Genomic DNA, 16,982 nt, shown 5'->3' with positions numbered 1-16,982 from the left:
ATCAGCTCTGTTGGAGAGTAGGGGGTTCAGCTCTATATCAGGCTCTGTTGGAGAGTAGGGGGGGTTCAGCTCTATATCAGGCTCTGTTGGAGAGTAGGGGGGTTCAGCTCTATATCAGGCTCTGTTGGAGAGTAGGGGGTATCAGCTCTATATCAGGCTCTGTTGGAGAGTAGGGGGATTCAGCTCTATATCAGGCTCTGTTGGAGAGTAGGGGGTATCAGCTCTATATCAGGCTCTGTTGGAGAGTAGGGGGATTCAGCTCTATATCAGCTCTGTTGGAGAGTAGGGGGATTCAGCTCTATATCAGGCTCTGTTGGAGAGTAGGGGGTATCAGCTCTATATCAGGCTCTGTTGGAGAGTAGGGGGGATTCAGCTCTATATCAGGCTCTGTTGGAGAGTAGGGGGGTTCAGCTCTATATCAGGCTCTGTTGGAGAGTAGGGGGATTCAACTCTATATCAGCTCTGTTGGAGAGTAGGGGGATTCCGCTCTATATCAGGCTCTGTTGGAGAGTAGGGGGTATCAGCTCTATATCAGCTCTGTTGGAGAGTAGGGGGGTTCAACTCTATATCAGGCTCTGTTGGAGAGTAGGGGGATTCAACTCTATATCAGGCTCTGTTGGAGAGTAGGGGGATTCAACTCTATATCAGCTCTGTTGGAGAGTAGGGGGATTCAACTCTATATCAGGCTCTGTTGGAGAGTAGGGGGATTCAACTCTATATCAGGCTCTGTTGGAGAGTAGGGGGATTCAACTCTATATCAGCTCTGTTGGAGAGTAGGGGGTATCAGCTCTATATCAGCTCTGTTGGAGAGTAGGGGGATTCAACTCTATATCAGGCTCTGTTGGAGAGTAGGGGGATTCAGCTCTATATCAGCTCTGTTGGAGAGTAGGGGGATTCAGCTCTATATCAGGCTCTGTTGGAGAGTAGGGGGATTCAGCTCTATATCAGGCTCTGTTGGAGAGTAGGGGGTATCAGCTCTATATCAGGCTCTGTTGGAGAGTAGGGGGATTCAGCTCTATATCAGGCTCTGTTGGAGAGTAGGGGGATTCAACTCTATATCAGGCTCTGTTGGAGAGTAGGGGGATTCAACTCTATATCAGGCTCTGTTGGAGAGTAGGGGGATTCAACTCTATATCAGGCTCTGTTGGAGAGTAGGGGGATTCAACTCTATATCAGGCTCTGTTGGAGAGTAGGGGGATTCAACTCTATATCAGGCTCTGTTGGAGAGTAGGGGGATTCAACTCTATATCAGCTCTGTTGGAGAGTAGGGGGATTCAACTCTATATCAGCTCTGTTGGAGAGTAGGGGGATTCAACTCTATATCAGGCTCTGTTGGAGAGTAGGGGGTATCAGCTCTATATCAGCTCTGTTGGAGAGTAGGGGGGTTCAGCTCTATATCAGGCTCTGTTGGAGAGTAGGGGGATTCAACTCTATATCAGCTCTGTTGGAGAGTAGGGGGATTCAACTCTATATCAGGCTCTGTTGGAGAGTAGGGGGATTCAACTCTATATCAGGCTCTGTTGGAGAGTAGGGGGGATTCAGCTCTATATCAGGCTCTGTTGGAGAGTAGGGGGTATCAGCTCTATATCAGCTCTGTTGGAGAGTAGGGGGATTCAACTCTATATCAGCTCTGTTGGAGAGTAGGGGGTATCAGCTCTATATCAGGCTCTGTTGGAGAGTAGGGGGATTCAGCTCTATATCAGGCTCTGTTGGAGAGTAGGGGGTATCAGCTCTATATCAGGCTCTGTTGGAGAGTAGGGGGGTTCAGCTCTATATCAGGCTCTGTTGGAGAGTAGGGGGTATCAGCTCTATATCAGGCTCTGTTGGAGAGTAGGGGGGTATCAACTCTATATCAGGCTCTGTTGGAGAGTAGGGGGGTTCAGCTCTATATCAGGCTCTGTTGGAGAGTAGGGGGTTCCAGCTCTATATCAGGCTCTGTTGGAGAGTAGGGGGATTCAGCTCTATATCAGGCTCTGTTGGAGAGTAGGGGGGTTCAGCTCTATATCAGGCTCTGTTGGAGAGTAGGGGGTATCAGCTCTATATCAGGCTCTGTTGGAGAGTAGGGGGATTCAGCTCTATATCAGGCTCTGTTGGAGAGTAGGGGGTATCAGCTCTATATCAGGCTCTGTTGGAGAGTAGGGGGGATTCAGCTCTATATCAGGCTCTGTTGGAGAGTAGGGGGATTCAGCTCTATATCAGGCTCTGTTGGAGAGTAGGGGGATTCAACTCTATATCAGGCTCTGTTGGAGAGTAGGGGGATTCAGCTCTATATCAGGCTCTGTTGGAGAGTAGGGGGATTCAGCTCTATATCAGGCTCTGTTGGAGAGTAGGGGGATTCAACTCTATATCAGGCTCTGTTGGAGAGTAGGGGGTATCAGCTCTATATCAGCTCTGTTGGAGAGTAGGGGGTATCAGCTCTATATCAGCTCTGTTGGAGAGTAGGGGGATTCAACTCTATATCAGCTCTGTTGGAGAGTAGGGGGATTCAACTCTATATCAGGCTCTGTTGGAGAGTAGGGGGTATCAGCTCTATATCAGCTCTGTTGGAGAGTAGGGGGTATCAGCTCTATATCAGGCTCTGTTGGAGAGTAGGGGGTATCAGCTCTATATCAGCTCTGTTGGAGAGTAGGGGGGTTCAACTCTATATCAGGCTCTGTTGGAGAGTAGGGGGTTCAGCTCTATATCAGCTCTGTTGGAGAGTAGGGGGATTCAACTCTATATCAGGCTCTGTTGGAGAGTAGGGGGTTCAACTCTATATCAGCTCTGTTGGAGAGTAGGGGGATTCAACTCTATATCAGGCTCTGTTGGAGAGTAGGGGGTTCAGCTCTATATCAGCTCTGTTGGAGAGTAGGGGGTTCAGCTCTATATCAGGCTCTGTTGGAGAGTAGGGGGATTCAACTCTATATCAGGCTCTGTTGGAGAGTAGGGGGATTCAACTCTATATCAGGCTCTGTTGGAGAGTAGGGGGTTCAGCTCTATATCAGGCTCTGTTGGAGAGTAGGGGGATTCAACTCTATATCAGGCTCTGTTGGAGAGTAGGGGGATTCAACTCTATATCAGGCTCTGTTGGAGAGTAGGGGGATTCAACTCTATATCAGGCTCTGTTGGAGAGTAGGGGGTTCAGCTCTATATCAGGCTCTGTTGGAGAGTAGGGGGATTCAACTCTATATCAGGCTCTGTTGGAGAGTAGGGGGATTCAACTCTATATCAGGCTCTGTTGGAGAGTAGGGGGTTCAGCTCTATATCAGGCTCTGTTGGAGAGTAGGGGGATTCAACTCTATATCAGGCTCTGTTGGAGAGTAGGGGGTTCAACTCTATATCAGGCTCTGTTGGAGAGTAGGGGGTTCAGCTCTATATCAGCTCTGTTGGAGAGTAGGGGGTTCAGCTCTATATCAGCTCTGTTGGAGAGTAGGGGGTTCAGCTCTATATCAGCTCTGTTGGAGAGTAGGGGGTCCAGCTCTATATCAGGCTCTGTTGGAGAGTAGGGGGTTCAACTCTATATCAGGCTCTGTTGGAGAGTAGGGGGTTCAGCTCTATATCAGCTCTGTTGGAGAGTAGGGGGTTCAGCTCTATATCAGGCTCTGTTGGAGAGTAGGGGGATTCCAGCTCTATATCAGGCTCTGTTGGAGAGTAGGGGGTATCAGCTCTATATCAGGCTCTGTTGGAGAGTAGGGGGTTCAGCTCTATATCAGCTCTGTTGGAGAGTAGGGGGATTCAGCTCTATATCAGGCTCTGTTGGAGAGTAGGGGGTATCAGCTCTATATCAGGCTCTGTTGGAGAGTAGGGGGTTCAGCTCTATATCAGGCTCTGTTGGAGAGTAGGGGGATTCAACTCTATATCAGGCTCTGTTGGAGAGTAGGGGGATTCAACTCTATATCAGGCTCTGTTGGAGAGTAGGGGGTTCAGCTCTATATCAGCTCTGTTGGAGAGTAGGGGGTTCAACTCTATATCAGGCTCTGTTGGAGAGTAGGGGGTTCAGCTCTATATCAGCTCTGTTGGAGAGTAGGGGGTTCAGCTCTATATCAGCTCTGTTGGAGAGTAGGGGGTCCAGCTCTATATCAGGCTCTGTTGGAGAGTAGGGGGTTCAGCTCTATATCAGGCTCTGTTGGAGAGTAGGGGGTTCAGCTCTATATCAGGCTCTGTTGGAGAGTAGGGGGATTCAACTCTATATCAGGCTCTGTTGGAGAGTAGGGGGTTCAGCTCTATATCAGCTCTGTTGGAGAGTAGGGGGTTCAGCTCTATATCAGCTCTGTTGGAGAGTAGGGGGTCCAGCTCTATATCAGGCTCTGTTGGAGAGTAGGGGGTTCAGCTCTATATCAGGCTCTGTTGGAGAGTAGGGGGTTCAGCTCTATATCAGGCTCTGTTGGAGAGTAGGGGGATTCAACTCTATATCAGGCTCTGTTGGAGAGTAGGGGGTCCAGCTCTATATCAGGCTCTGTTGGAGAGTAGGGGGATTCAACTCTATATCAGCTCTGTTGGAGAGTAGGGGGTATCAGCTCTATATCAGCGCTGTTGGAGAGTAGGGGGGTATCAGCTCTATATCAGGCTCTGTTGGAGAGTAGGGGGATTCAACTCTATATCAGCTCTGTTGGAGAGTAGGGGGGTATCAGCTCTATATCAGGCTCTGTTGGAGAGTAGGGGGATTCAACTCTATATCAGGCTCTGTTGGAGAGTAGGGGGTATCAGCTCTATATCAGGCTCTGTTGGAGAGTAGGGGGTATCAGCTCTATATCAGGCTCTGTTGGAGAGTAGGGGGTATCAGCTCTATATCAGGCTCTGTTGGAGAGTAGGGGGTATCAGCTCTATATCAGCTCTGTTGGAGAGTAGGGGGATTCAGCTCTATATCAGGCTCTGTTGGAGAGTAGGGGGTTCAACTCTATATCAGCTCTGTTGGAGAGTAGGGGGATTCAGCTCTATATCAGGCTCTGTTGGAGAGTAGGGGGTTCAACTCTATATCAGGCTCTGTTGGAGAGTAGGGGGATTCAACTCCATATATAAAAGAAAAGGGGGAGAAAGAACTCGGGATTGGTATGGCAGAGGAAGAATGGTATAATGTATGTAGGTGCAGCACTCAACTACGGGGTCAAGGGTCTGGAGGGAATCTGGCTGGAACACATAATCAGATACTTCATAGCCCCAAAGATAAAGGAGGTATGCCCCGGAACAGAACGCATGTGGGAGGCGGGGGCAGACCACACGCACATGTTTTAAATGCCAAAAGATGAAGGGATTCTGGGAGGAAGGGTGGGGAGTATTGAAGGGGATCTTAGCTTATGAGGTTCCTCAGACCGGCCTGATGTTATACTGGGGATCTGGGGAAACTCACAGGGTGGGGACACTACCTGATTAGGTGCTGCTGGCTGCCAGCAAGACAACGATTACAGAGCAGATCCACCTACAAAGGAGCAATGGGAGTATTTGGTATGGAGAGATTCACACACATATCGAGGGACATTTGAGTCCAGATGGGAAAGTGCGTTGAATATAAAAGAGAAATGAACGACACCACACATTGAGAGTTGGACCCAGACCGTGATGTTGCGAGCTTCCATGTCACTGTTTGCTTTTATTATTATTATTTGTATTTGTTTTTTCTTCTTCAATGGGTCTCTAACTCAAGGGTATACTGAACTACATGTTGTTTTGTATGTTTATAAAAATGTCAATAAAAATGTAAGTGAAAAAAACAAACAATATATTTGTGAGTGGGCTGTATCGAAAACTGCTACTATACTGTCTGCTGTGCGCACCTCCCTTACGCAATGAACTATACATGAACTATAGTACTACAGTGTACTGTAGTACGGCGCTAGGGGGTGGCTACTTGGGCTCAAGCCCCGGATGTTTTCTGAAAAGCCCCGGATGTTTCACTTAAAAAATAAAAAATAAATACATTTTTTTTTTTTTTAAATGTCTCGGGAGTAATGTGCAGTACCGGAGTCCACCAGAGAGGCAGCCGCTGCGGGACATTAGCCTGTGTACTAACGGTGATATCTGCGCTCTGGCTGACTGAGAAGAAGTGAAAAAGAGTGATGTGCTGGAACGTTAACGTTAAGCTAGTAACCATGGAGTAACCAAGGCAAGTGTATTTATACAGCACCTTTCAACACAAGGCAATTCAAGGTGCTTTACAACATGAAAGACATTCAGACAAAGGCATTTAAAAACAGTAAAAGATAATAAAAGAAACATTAAAAGAAAAAATACATGAATAAAAAGTGACTGCAGTTTAAGATGTGAATAGTTCACACAGAAGTTCCACTTTACTGATGAACACAACAGCTCAGTTTCAATTAAAAGCAGCGACGGAAAGATAAACCTCGCTAAGTCCCTTATATGTTAGTAAGTACACCCAGTGGCGTTTCTACATGTGCAAAGTGGTGGGGCACAAAAAACTCAGATGTCTATCTAGAAGCTTCTGCAGAGAGCTTCATGGCTGCTGAGGCTCCGACTCTTCAGGTTTACAGATATATTAAATCAAAATATAATATTATTTTCAAAAGCTTTTTTAGTCTGATGCTTCAATTACCTTTAAACAGACAGTTCAACAGAAGGATTCCCAACACATGTAATGTTATCATTTAAATATTGAATTGTTCTCTCTTAGTGAGATCCCATCTTCAATAACATGCAGTCTCACCTTGACTTGAAGATGAAGTCCATGCTATCCTTCTGGACAAACATCTCTATTCCTTTTTGTAAAAGTCCTCCTTATCTTCTTGTAGTTTCAAAAGTCATAAATCTAATCTAATCAATAGATGTTTGATTCGAAAATGATAAAGTAGGAAGACATGTGGATATTATCCGGCTGAACAAAACGTGCATTTATCTAACAGCTACGTTTCCCACAGATCTTATTTTGAGCTATTTCTAAAATCCTATGGAGAAATCTCGTTGCTTTCTGTGGAGGGAAGCCATGCGCAGCTTACTATCTCGTTGCTTTCTGTGGAGGGAAGCCATGCGCAGCTTACTATCTCGTTGCTTTCTGTGGAGGGAAGCCATGCGCAGCTTACTATCTCGTTGCTTTCTGTGGAGGGAAGCCATGCGCAGCTTACTATCTCGTTGCTTTCTGTGGAGGGAAGCCATGCGCAGCTTACTATCTCGTTGCTTTCTGTGGAGGGAAGCCATGCGCAGCTTACTTCCTGGTTTAGGACGCGTCTCTCTCGTCTCCTCTTCACACACCACACTTTTCGCGGCACACGTACTTACAGCCAATCAGCTCTGAGTGATGTGAGATGGCGTATGGTGGGGATGGCAGCACTTTGCCCCTATGGGCATTATTTTTTTGCCACACATTAAATAGGACAATACTCTGAGCATGCGCAGTGTAGTGTTTGCAGTCACCGTTCACTCAGACAGTGAGAGGGAGGGGCAGGATCGGGTTCTGTCCCACGTGGCTCTAAACAGCTCAACAGGCTCACTGTAGACACTCAGTAGAAGAGCACAGACTGAAACAGCAATGAGACGAATCAGACGATTAAACATGATCTTAAAATATATTTATATATTTAATTTATTTTTGCATTTTGTTGTCATCATTGTTTTAATACTTTCTGCTGCCACTAGGTGGGGCTGTGCGACGGAACAACGCGAAATGTGGAAGTGTTCCAGGATGTCTCTGCACAGATGTCCGAACGCGGATTTTCGAGGACTTTCCTGCGATGTAGGGAAAACGGAACGGCTTTACTGGAGTCCCTGCAGGTACGCTCACTTCTAACAAAGACGTCTCTTTTATCCTTACACTAATGTTCGACAACCCGAAGAGCTACGTAGCTAGCTCAGGCAGCTAGCTCAGGCAGATAGCCTTAGCTAGAGCTATTGTTTGCTAACACCACATGTGCCGTTGTTTACGTTCAGTTTTTCTTTTCTATAGTTGTTGTTGCTGTTTAGTATTGTGCTGCAGTAGTTTGTGGAAGTAACAAGTCATGTTGCTGTTCTAGATGATTACATTGGGACTCGTGAGGAGGAACATTCCCGAACAACGGGTGATGGCAGTGTTCCGTCCACATCGTCATCGAATCCAGAACGGACCCTAGCCGAAGAACCGACACCGACTCAACCACCAACACCGAGTGCCATCACGACACCGCAGCGTGTGGTTCTCGGTAAGAAATAGAAATGGCAAAACGACTGGAATTGTGTTTTTAAACCTTGGATCATCCATCGTCAGTAATTAAAATAAGCTATACCACTGTGTGGAAATGCTCTGTTACAAGTCAAGTCTTAGCTAGGAAGCAGCTAGTACCGTTGTGTGTGACATCCTATCATATATATTTATATTCATTATCAACAGGCTGGACATAATGTAATTCACTGTAAACATCTAGGGCCAGAACTGTCTTTAGTTCACCTTACTATTGTTCTGTTTATGTTATTCTGATATCCTCGTGTGACCTGTACCTGTCCTGTGTGGTTTTCCTTATTGCTAATTATTATCTCATTGTCACCCAGGCAACGAGGAGGCGAGGATCGGGCCCAGCAGGAACGGCACCATGACTGGGCAGCCGACGTGGCCCGTCTCCTCCCTGATACTTCAAAAAACCTTAATAGTTATTGTACATATTATATATATTTTATCTAGTTAATTTTTAAATGCAACATTTGTACTTCCTTGTTTATTTAAAATGTTCATTTTATATTTACAATTCCATGTATATTTATGCTGGCTGCAATTCAGTTTTACATGTTTTATTTGTATTGTTTAATGGCATGCCTTTGATACAACATTTGTATTTGTATACTGCCATCAATAAAGCACTTCTTTGACTTATCTCTTGTTGATAGTGAATGGCACCCAACAGAACAAATCATAAAGCAATCACACCACCAGTTAGGAAAAGCCTTACTTTTAAGAGATTTAAAGACATGGAGTTTGCTAGCTTGAGGTCCTCTAAAACATTATTACATGTTTATTTTGTAATGGTATTAAGAATACAAGATAAATACATAATACATGTAGAAATTGCTCAATTGTAATACCCTCGTTCTGCTACACTCAAACACATCCCTAATATACTCCAGAGACGAGAGAACAGGAAACCTAAAACCCATTCAAGCCTTTAACACGAAGAAAGATTGAGGTTATATTTAATATATTATATGTTGTGGATACTTTAGTCTCCATGGTTACAATTGTCCACACTATTTTACACTTGCATTTATGAATATAGTGTTGCCGTGTTTTACACGTTAGTATTTATGTTTATAGTCAGCTTTGATATTCGCTTAATTGATTAGAAAGATTCTTTCCATGATCTGATATTTCCTCAACTCTCACTGTGGGGCAGAACTGACGGGGCTTGGATCAGACATTCACTAGATATTCACTTCAGATACATTTGTTTACAACATTTGACAAACACACGTATATGAAACAAAGATGTATTTATGTTCAATGCAATGAATACAATGCAAAGCTTGCTGTGATCACTTTCCTGCTTGCTGTGACAACAAGCCCCACGCCACGGAGCGCGTCAACGATCGCTCCGTGGCGTGGGGCTTGCTGTGACAACAAGCCCCACGCCACGGAGCGCGTCAACGATCGCTCCGTGGCGTGGGGCTTGCTGTGACAACAAGCCACACGCCACGGAGCGCGTCAACGATCGCTCCACGTCCTCCAGAGTTGTGTGTGTTGTGTGAGTTGTGTGAGTTGTGTGAGTTGTGTGAGTTGTGTGAGTTGTGTGTGTTGTGTGAGTTGTGTGTGTTGTGTGTGTTGTGTGAGTTGTGTGTGTTGTGTGTGTTGTGTGAGTTGTGTGTGTTGTGTGAGTTGTGTGTGTGTGTGGTTGTGTGAGTTGTGTGTGTGTGTGAGTTGTGTGTGTTGTGTGTGTTGTGTGAGTTGTGTGAGTTGTGTGTGTTGTGTGAGTTGTGTGTGTTGTGTGTGTTGTGTGTGTTGTGTGAGTTGTGTGTGTTGTGTGTGTTGTGTGTGTTGTGTGTGTTGTGTGAGTTGTGTGTGTTGTGTGTGTTGTGTGTGTTGTGTGTGTTGTGTGTGTTGTGTGTGTTGTGTGTGTTGTGTGTGTTGTGTGTGTTGTGTGAGTTGTGTCGCATTGAAGATGACGCCACTGCAGTTTTACCCAGCGTCGCTCCGCCCAAAAAGCTGATCGCCCCGCCTCCACTGCGTTGCTATAGTAACTACCCCAGGTCCTAAACTGTAATGGAAATGCGCCACGGCCTCGGCCGGCCAGCGAGGCAGCCCGAGGCCCGAGCGAGGACGCTTAGGGACGCTTAGGGACGCTTAGGGACGCTTAATCGGGGCGACCCCGCTGCAGTGGAAATGCGCCATAACACTCTTTACGTCACAAACAAAGATGGTGGATGAGAATAGATCTATAAAACGATAAGCAATGCGCAGTGGGTCGGACGAGGACGGTGTGTCGGCGTTGTTCGATAGCGGTGCGGTATGCTAATGGAACACACGCCAAACATGCTAAATGTCAGTTCCTTATTGTTAAACTGAAACGTGCTACTGTTCAAAGGAAATAACAACAAACCTGGAATTATGCATTTGGGACTTTTTTCTGCTTTTCCTTGTTGTACCGAACCGTGACCCAAACCGAGGTACGACCCGTGACCTCTGTGAACCGGTGCACCGCTAGTCCCCGGTGTTCCAGGGAACTCACCAAGAAAACACAGCCCTCTCTCTTTCCCTCCATACCCCCCACATCTCTAAACACGGATCTGACACAGACTGATCTTGAATTGTTTTCTACGTCACAGAAGTGGTGCTCCTCTTATTGGTCAACTCTCCACCTCTCAGGGGAATGTGGGGTTGGGCCACGGCCGGCCATTGCGCTGGAGACGCTGTAGTACATATGCCAGGCCTGTAAGTGGAGCTGTAGTCTGCCACAGAAGCAGCGAAGAAGACTTCCCGCGCATGGTTGCCATGGTTGCCCTTCTGTTTATTCTCCGCTCCGGCTCTTTCTCTCGCTCCCCGAGGCGAGCGTTGCTCCCGCTGCTGTAATTCTCTCCGTCCACCAGCAGAAGACAAACAGCCTCCTCTCGCCTCTTCCGAGGAGCGAGGGGACCGTGCGGCAGAGTTTCAGTTAGATTTTTATTTCGCCGGTCAACATGTTTAAAAAAAAAGTTTAAATCTTCCGGACAAAATGAGAAAAGTGCCGGTCAAAGGTCTTCTTTGTGATTTATTGAGCTTTAAAGCAAATGAATAACGACTCTATATAATAATATAAGAATAAAACACGGAGGACGGAGATCTCTTTTTCTCCCCGCTGCAGCCCAGCAGCTGATCTCAGAGCACCGCCCCTCTCCTGCAGGGGGCGTGGTCAGTTACAGGGGGGCGTGGTCAGCTGCAGGGGGCGTGGTCAGCTCACAGAATCAGCCCCCTGCAAAAACAGCGCTGGAAAGAGCAAATAGAGCGAAATGAGGCATGGCTAAAATGCAGGATCTGTTTGGTATATTGAAAGAAAAACTATTTATATACTTTAAAGTTTATATAGGTATGGCCCTGCAATATATAGTTCAATATAGCATGCTATGTCCCCTTTAAGGTATTATTAAGGTAGGGTTAATGTTGCTCTCAAAGTGCACCAGATTGATGCTTTTAACTTCAATATTTAAAAGAAAATCTTCACCTCATAGGCTGTGCACTCCACTCCCGGACAGTAACGTGATGACGCCTCGTACGTCCTGACGTCATGACGCTCCCCACGCCGCTCACGTTGAGCTGAAGCTCTTCACATGTTTCTGTTCTCCGTTATTTCCACGGTTGTTTCCCGCGTCTCTGAAAGATGTCGGTGTTTCACGACGAGGTGGAGATCGAGGACTTTGAGTTTGATGAAGAGACGGAGATGTATTACTTCCCGTGTCCCTGCGGAGACAGATTCTGCATCTCGAAGGTAGGAACTGTGCTAACTGAGCTAACGGAGCTAACTGCTGACTCTTCTTCTGTGGTGGAGGACCGAAAACTGTTCCAAGCTTTATTTTATTTACATTTGTTTTTCTACAGATTTTTACAATCTCTTTTTTCCTTTCCTGCCCTGAAATCCTTTTATTTATATTTCTGTTTTATGTGATCATTTATTTATATACGTTTAATAAGCCTGTCTGAATTTATTTGCTGTCATTTATTTATTTTCTTACATTTTCCCTGTTGTTGTGATTTAAACATTTATTTCTGCTCCACCCCTAATTATGATGTATTGATTTGTTGTTGTTGTTGTTGTTCAGGAGGATCTGGAGAACGGAGAGGAGACAGCGACCTGTCCGAGCTGCTCGCTGATAGTCAAAGTGGTTTATGATCAGGTCCGTGAACGCACCACCAACACTAAGAAGTTCATATTCAAAAACAGGTTTTATTGAAACATTTCAAAATGAGAACATTTTGAAAGTTATAATTACTGTCTGATATTTAGCAGATGCTTTTTATGTCATTTGTTTCCTCCTTAGTGCCCATCTGAAATATAACAAAATAAAAGCATGAGTCATTTTGACCCTTCAAAATAAGAGCGTGTAATAAAAGTATTTTTGTGTTTCAGGATTTGTTTTTGTCCGGAGAGATCATCGCCGCTCCGTCAGAAAGCAAACTGGAGCTGATTCAGTCCTGACCCCCTCCTCATCTTCCTCCTCCTCTTCATCATCCTCCTCTTCATCGTCCTCTTCATCCTCAGATAAACACCTTTTATTTTTAGCCTGATTCCAGTTTTATTCTGACAGCACGGTGCGTTCAGGTGCTGCTGGGACTCTGAGCGCTCCTCTGACGGCACGGTGCGTTCAGGTGCTGCTGGGACTCTGAGCGCTCCTCTGACGGCACGGTGCGTTCAGGTGCTGCTGGGACTCTGAGCGCTCCTCTGACAGCACGGTGCGTTCAGGTGCTGCTGGGACTCTGAGCGCTCCTCTGACAGCACGGTGCGTTCAGGTGCTGCTGGGACTCTGAGCGCTCCTCTGACGGCACGGTGCGTTCAGGTGCTGCTGGGACTCTGAGCGCTCCTCTGACGGCACGGTGCGTTCAGGTGCTGCTGGGACTCTGAGCGCTCCTCTGACAGCACGGTGCGTTCAGGTGCTGCTGGGACTCTGAGCGCTCCTCTGACGGCACGGTGCGTTCAGGTGCTGCTGGGACTCTGAGCGCTGCTCTGACGGCACGGTGCGTTCAGGTGCTGCTGGGACTCTGAGCGCTGCTCTGACGGCACGGTGCGTTCAGGTGCTGCTGGGACTCTGAGCGCTCCTCTGACGGCACGGTGCGTTCAGGTGCTGCTGGGACTCTGAGCGCTCCTCTGACGGCACGGTGCGTTCAGGTGCTGCTGGGACTCTGAGCGCTCCTCTGACGGCACGGTGCGTTCAGGTGCTGCTGGGACTCTCAGCGCTGCTCGGACAGAACCTGTACATACTGAGAATATAGTTAATATGTAATTTAAACAGAATAATAAAGTCCTCAGCGCTGACTCCTCTGTTCTTCTGGTAAACATTTAGAGAATCATTTTGCTATCCACGTGTTTTATCTTTCCTTGAAGGCCCGTGACCCGCTCCTCTGGGTCTGACCCGTCCCCTTGTGTCCTGGAGCTCCTGCAGGGCGCGGCTATCAATCACACTTTCAGAGGCCTGTACAACGCGGGTAACGACACACTTTACTGATGAAGAACGTGCCATTTGTATTCGTTGTTCGTGCAAAGGTCAAAGGTCAAAGTGAAAACACAACAAATTGGCATTAATGAACAGAATCTGAAAACAGTAGAATTACATCCGTCTGCTTTAGAAGTGAAATACTCATCACAGTGCATTTAACTGAATACAATAATAGCAGTCTTAATACATGTCCTCACGTAGGGCTCAACTGTTCGGGTTTTAATTTCATTATTCCGATATTCGTTTTTTAATTTATTTTCAATTCAAATTCTTTCCTAAATGTATGCTATCAATAAAGACTCCAGCTGTGTGGGACCATTTTAAATTGGACGATGGTAAGAAGAACGCAGTGTGCCAAATATGCGACAAGAAACTGGCCGGTGGCACCATAGATATATATAAACACTAGATGACTCCCCGCGCTGCTGGCCAATGGAGACCCACGTTGCCACTTGGCCGCCATCTTGCCACAGGCAGCTCGCTCATTCATAACATTATGGTTTACTATTTAAATAACCATAGCTTGCTCAATTTTCAACATCAAAGATGTAGTTATGATACTGCACACTTATAATCATGGACTTTCATATGAAAATAACATTAATCAGATAAAGCAATAGCTATACACACACAAGGTCTTTATATTAAATATTTGCCGGTGTATATATTTCCATTTATTTTATTATATTGTCAATATTTAAAATAAATTATAAAATTAAAATACATTTATATTTCATATATAAAAATCGGTCTCATGTTACCACTCTGTAAGCCAAGAGTTGTTAATTGAGCAATGCCTTAGCTTGAAGAACAGGGACACAACTAATGACTATAGCATATGTTGGTATATTATTTAGATACTCACACCTTTATCAGAAGAACCAAACCAACATAACATGTGCTCACAGACAGGCCAGTTCTGTCTCATTTATCACAATTATTTTTGACATGAGATCTTCATATCATCCTAGTTTTGTATTTAGTTTCTAGATTTGTAAACAAATCCAGAACCTTTGAAATATGTGATTGAAAAAAGACCAAGAATAATATAAACTGTACCATGTGTCCTTTTGTGGTTTGTCTCGTCTCACCCCGGCTGATATATCACACAATCCACTGTTTAAATTGTTCCCTATATTGCCCCTATGCCCCTGTAAGGTGTCCTTGGGTGTTATGAAAGGCGGCCCCCCAACATAAATGTATTATTATTATTATTAAGAAGAACAACTTGGTGTGGTGTGGAGGGGATGTAGGAAGCAGGAGCAGGTGGGGAGAGATGGGGCTTCAAGGTTCAAGGTTATTTGTTTTAAATGTGTCTTGGAGATAAGGACCAGCTGCACACAATAAAATACAGTATAACACAAAACCAATAAGACACACAGTGACACATGGCGCACCAACAACCAATCATCGTCCAGCCTCAGCTTTGGTATTCTTTCACAACCATGTTATGGGTTTATTAGACTGAGCAAACATAAACATGTGGTGATCCCACGGGTTCTTGTTTGCAGACAGCGGCGATTGGAGCATCCGTAGGCTGCACACAAGTCCGGCATAGTCAGGTACTTCTGTAAATACAAAGCCAGCACATTCCTGTATCATAATGCAAGAGGTTTTTAACAAGCCAAACCACTTGGAAGAAATCATGTGTAACTTAAGTTGTGTTGAAAGAAAGAGCAGTTCTGCCTCTCCCACTGGTGCAAAGTTGCTGGGTGAACTTTGTAATACTAGGTCTCACTGACAGCCTCTTGTTATTAGCCAGCTAATAAATACAACCACATACACAAAGAAAAGCTGTAATTTCAACATGTCTAAGCATCCTGTATCATAGCCATGCTAATCATGTTTATAATAAACCAAACCGTTTGTAAATCAGTCAAGATTTCAGCGAGTTAAGAGTATTTGTGTGCAGATCACTCACCTGACAACAGCTACCATAACGCGAATCAGAGTAACTGTTGACTGTAGCAAGATGGCGGCCGGTCAGCTACGCTGGAAAATCTCCCATGAGCCATCTAGTGTTTATATATATATCTATGGGTGGCACAACAACTCTGAAAAGTCACCGGATGCTGTAAGTACTAGCTTAGCTTAGCTTAGCTTAGCTTAGCTTAGCTTAGCCTAGCTTAGCTTAGCTGTTGTCAAGCTGCCGTGATGAAGCTGCTTTATCCGCCGTTTAAACAGTAACGTTACACATGATAACATCGTGCACTTACTTTGCTTGGAAAATAGTTGCAAGCGAATTGTTTTTTTATATTAGTTTTTCAATTTGATCCGAATAGTGAAATAATAGGAGCAATGTGGAACATCTGGGACTAAGGGAAGTATTGGCATTCAGTTCGTTCATTTATTTTTCGTTCTTCATGTATTTAAATACTGTTTACAGTATCGGTAACAAGTGTTACCCTGTTAGGCCCACACACACACACACACACACACACACACACACACACACACACACACACACACACACACACACACACACACACACACACACACACACACACACACACACACACACACACACACACATTACTGTTAGGCCGACTGTTACGGCTATTATTAAAAGCATTGTTGTTATAACATAAATATGTGTTTTGTATCTTCAGGTTGTAAAACGTAATTTGGAACCAGATTTGGTCCCCAGGCGCTTACACACATTACACACATTACACACATTACACACATTACACACATTACACACATTACACACATTACACACATTACACACATTACACACATTACACACATACACACATTACACAGATACACACATACACACATTACACAGATACACACATTACACAGATACACACATTACACACATTACACACATTACACACATTACACACATTACACACATTACACACATACACACATTACACACATTACACATTACACACATTACACACATTACACACATTACACACATACACACATACACACATTACACACATTACACAGATACACACATTACACACACATTACACACATACACACAGATACACACATTACACACACATTACACACATACACACATTACACACATTACACACATTACACACATTACACACATACACACATTACACACATTACACACATACACACATTACACACATTACACAGACACACACATTACACACACATTACACACATACACACAGATACACACATACACACATTACACAGATACACACATTAGACACATTACACAGATACACACATTACACACACATTACACACATACACACATACACACAGATACACACATACACACATTACACAGATACACACATTACACAGATACACACATTACACACATACACACATCACATGTCGGGGACATGGGCTGCAGCTGGGGGTGTACCGGTACACCCCCAGCTGCAGCCCATGTCCCCTCGGGGACTAAT

The 16,982-nt window shown here is 45.1% G+C and overlaps 1 protein-coding gene across 1 annotated transcript; it reads left to right on the top strand.

Annotated features, from left to right (window-relative positions):
• Positions 1-11,646: 11,646 nt before the first annotated feature.
• On the top strand, positions 11,647-13,778 carry dph3 (diphthamide biosynthesis 3). Its single transcript, XM_034076940.2, has 3 exons — positions 11,647-11,849; positions 12,181-12,255; positions 12,489-13,778. The coding sequence occupies exons 1-3, from the start codon at positions 11,742-11,744 to the stop codon at positions 12,555-12,557; spliced, it is 252 nt and encodes an 83-aa protein (XP_033932831.1). The 5' UTR covers positions 11,647-11,741; the 3' UTR covers positions 12,558-13,778.
• Positions 13,779-16,982: the final 3,204 nt, after the last annotated feature.

This window comes from Pseudochaenichthys georgianus, unplaced genomic scaffold, assembly GCF_902827115.2.
Source record: "Pseudochaenichthys georgianus unplaced genomic scaffold, fPseGeo1.2 scaffold_1140_arrow_ctg1, whole genome shotgun sequence".
NCBI classification, from domain to species: domain Eukaryota; kingdom Metazoa; phylum Chordata; class Actinopteri; order Perciformes; family Channichthyidae; genus Pseudochaenichthys; species Pseudochaenichthys georgianus.
This window is presented reverse-complemented; position numbering and strand designations above follow the sequence as displayed.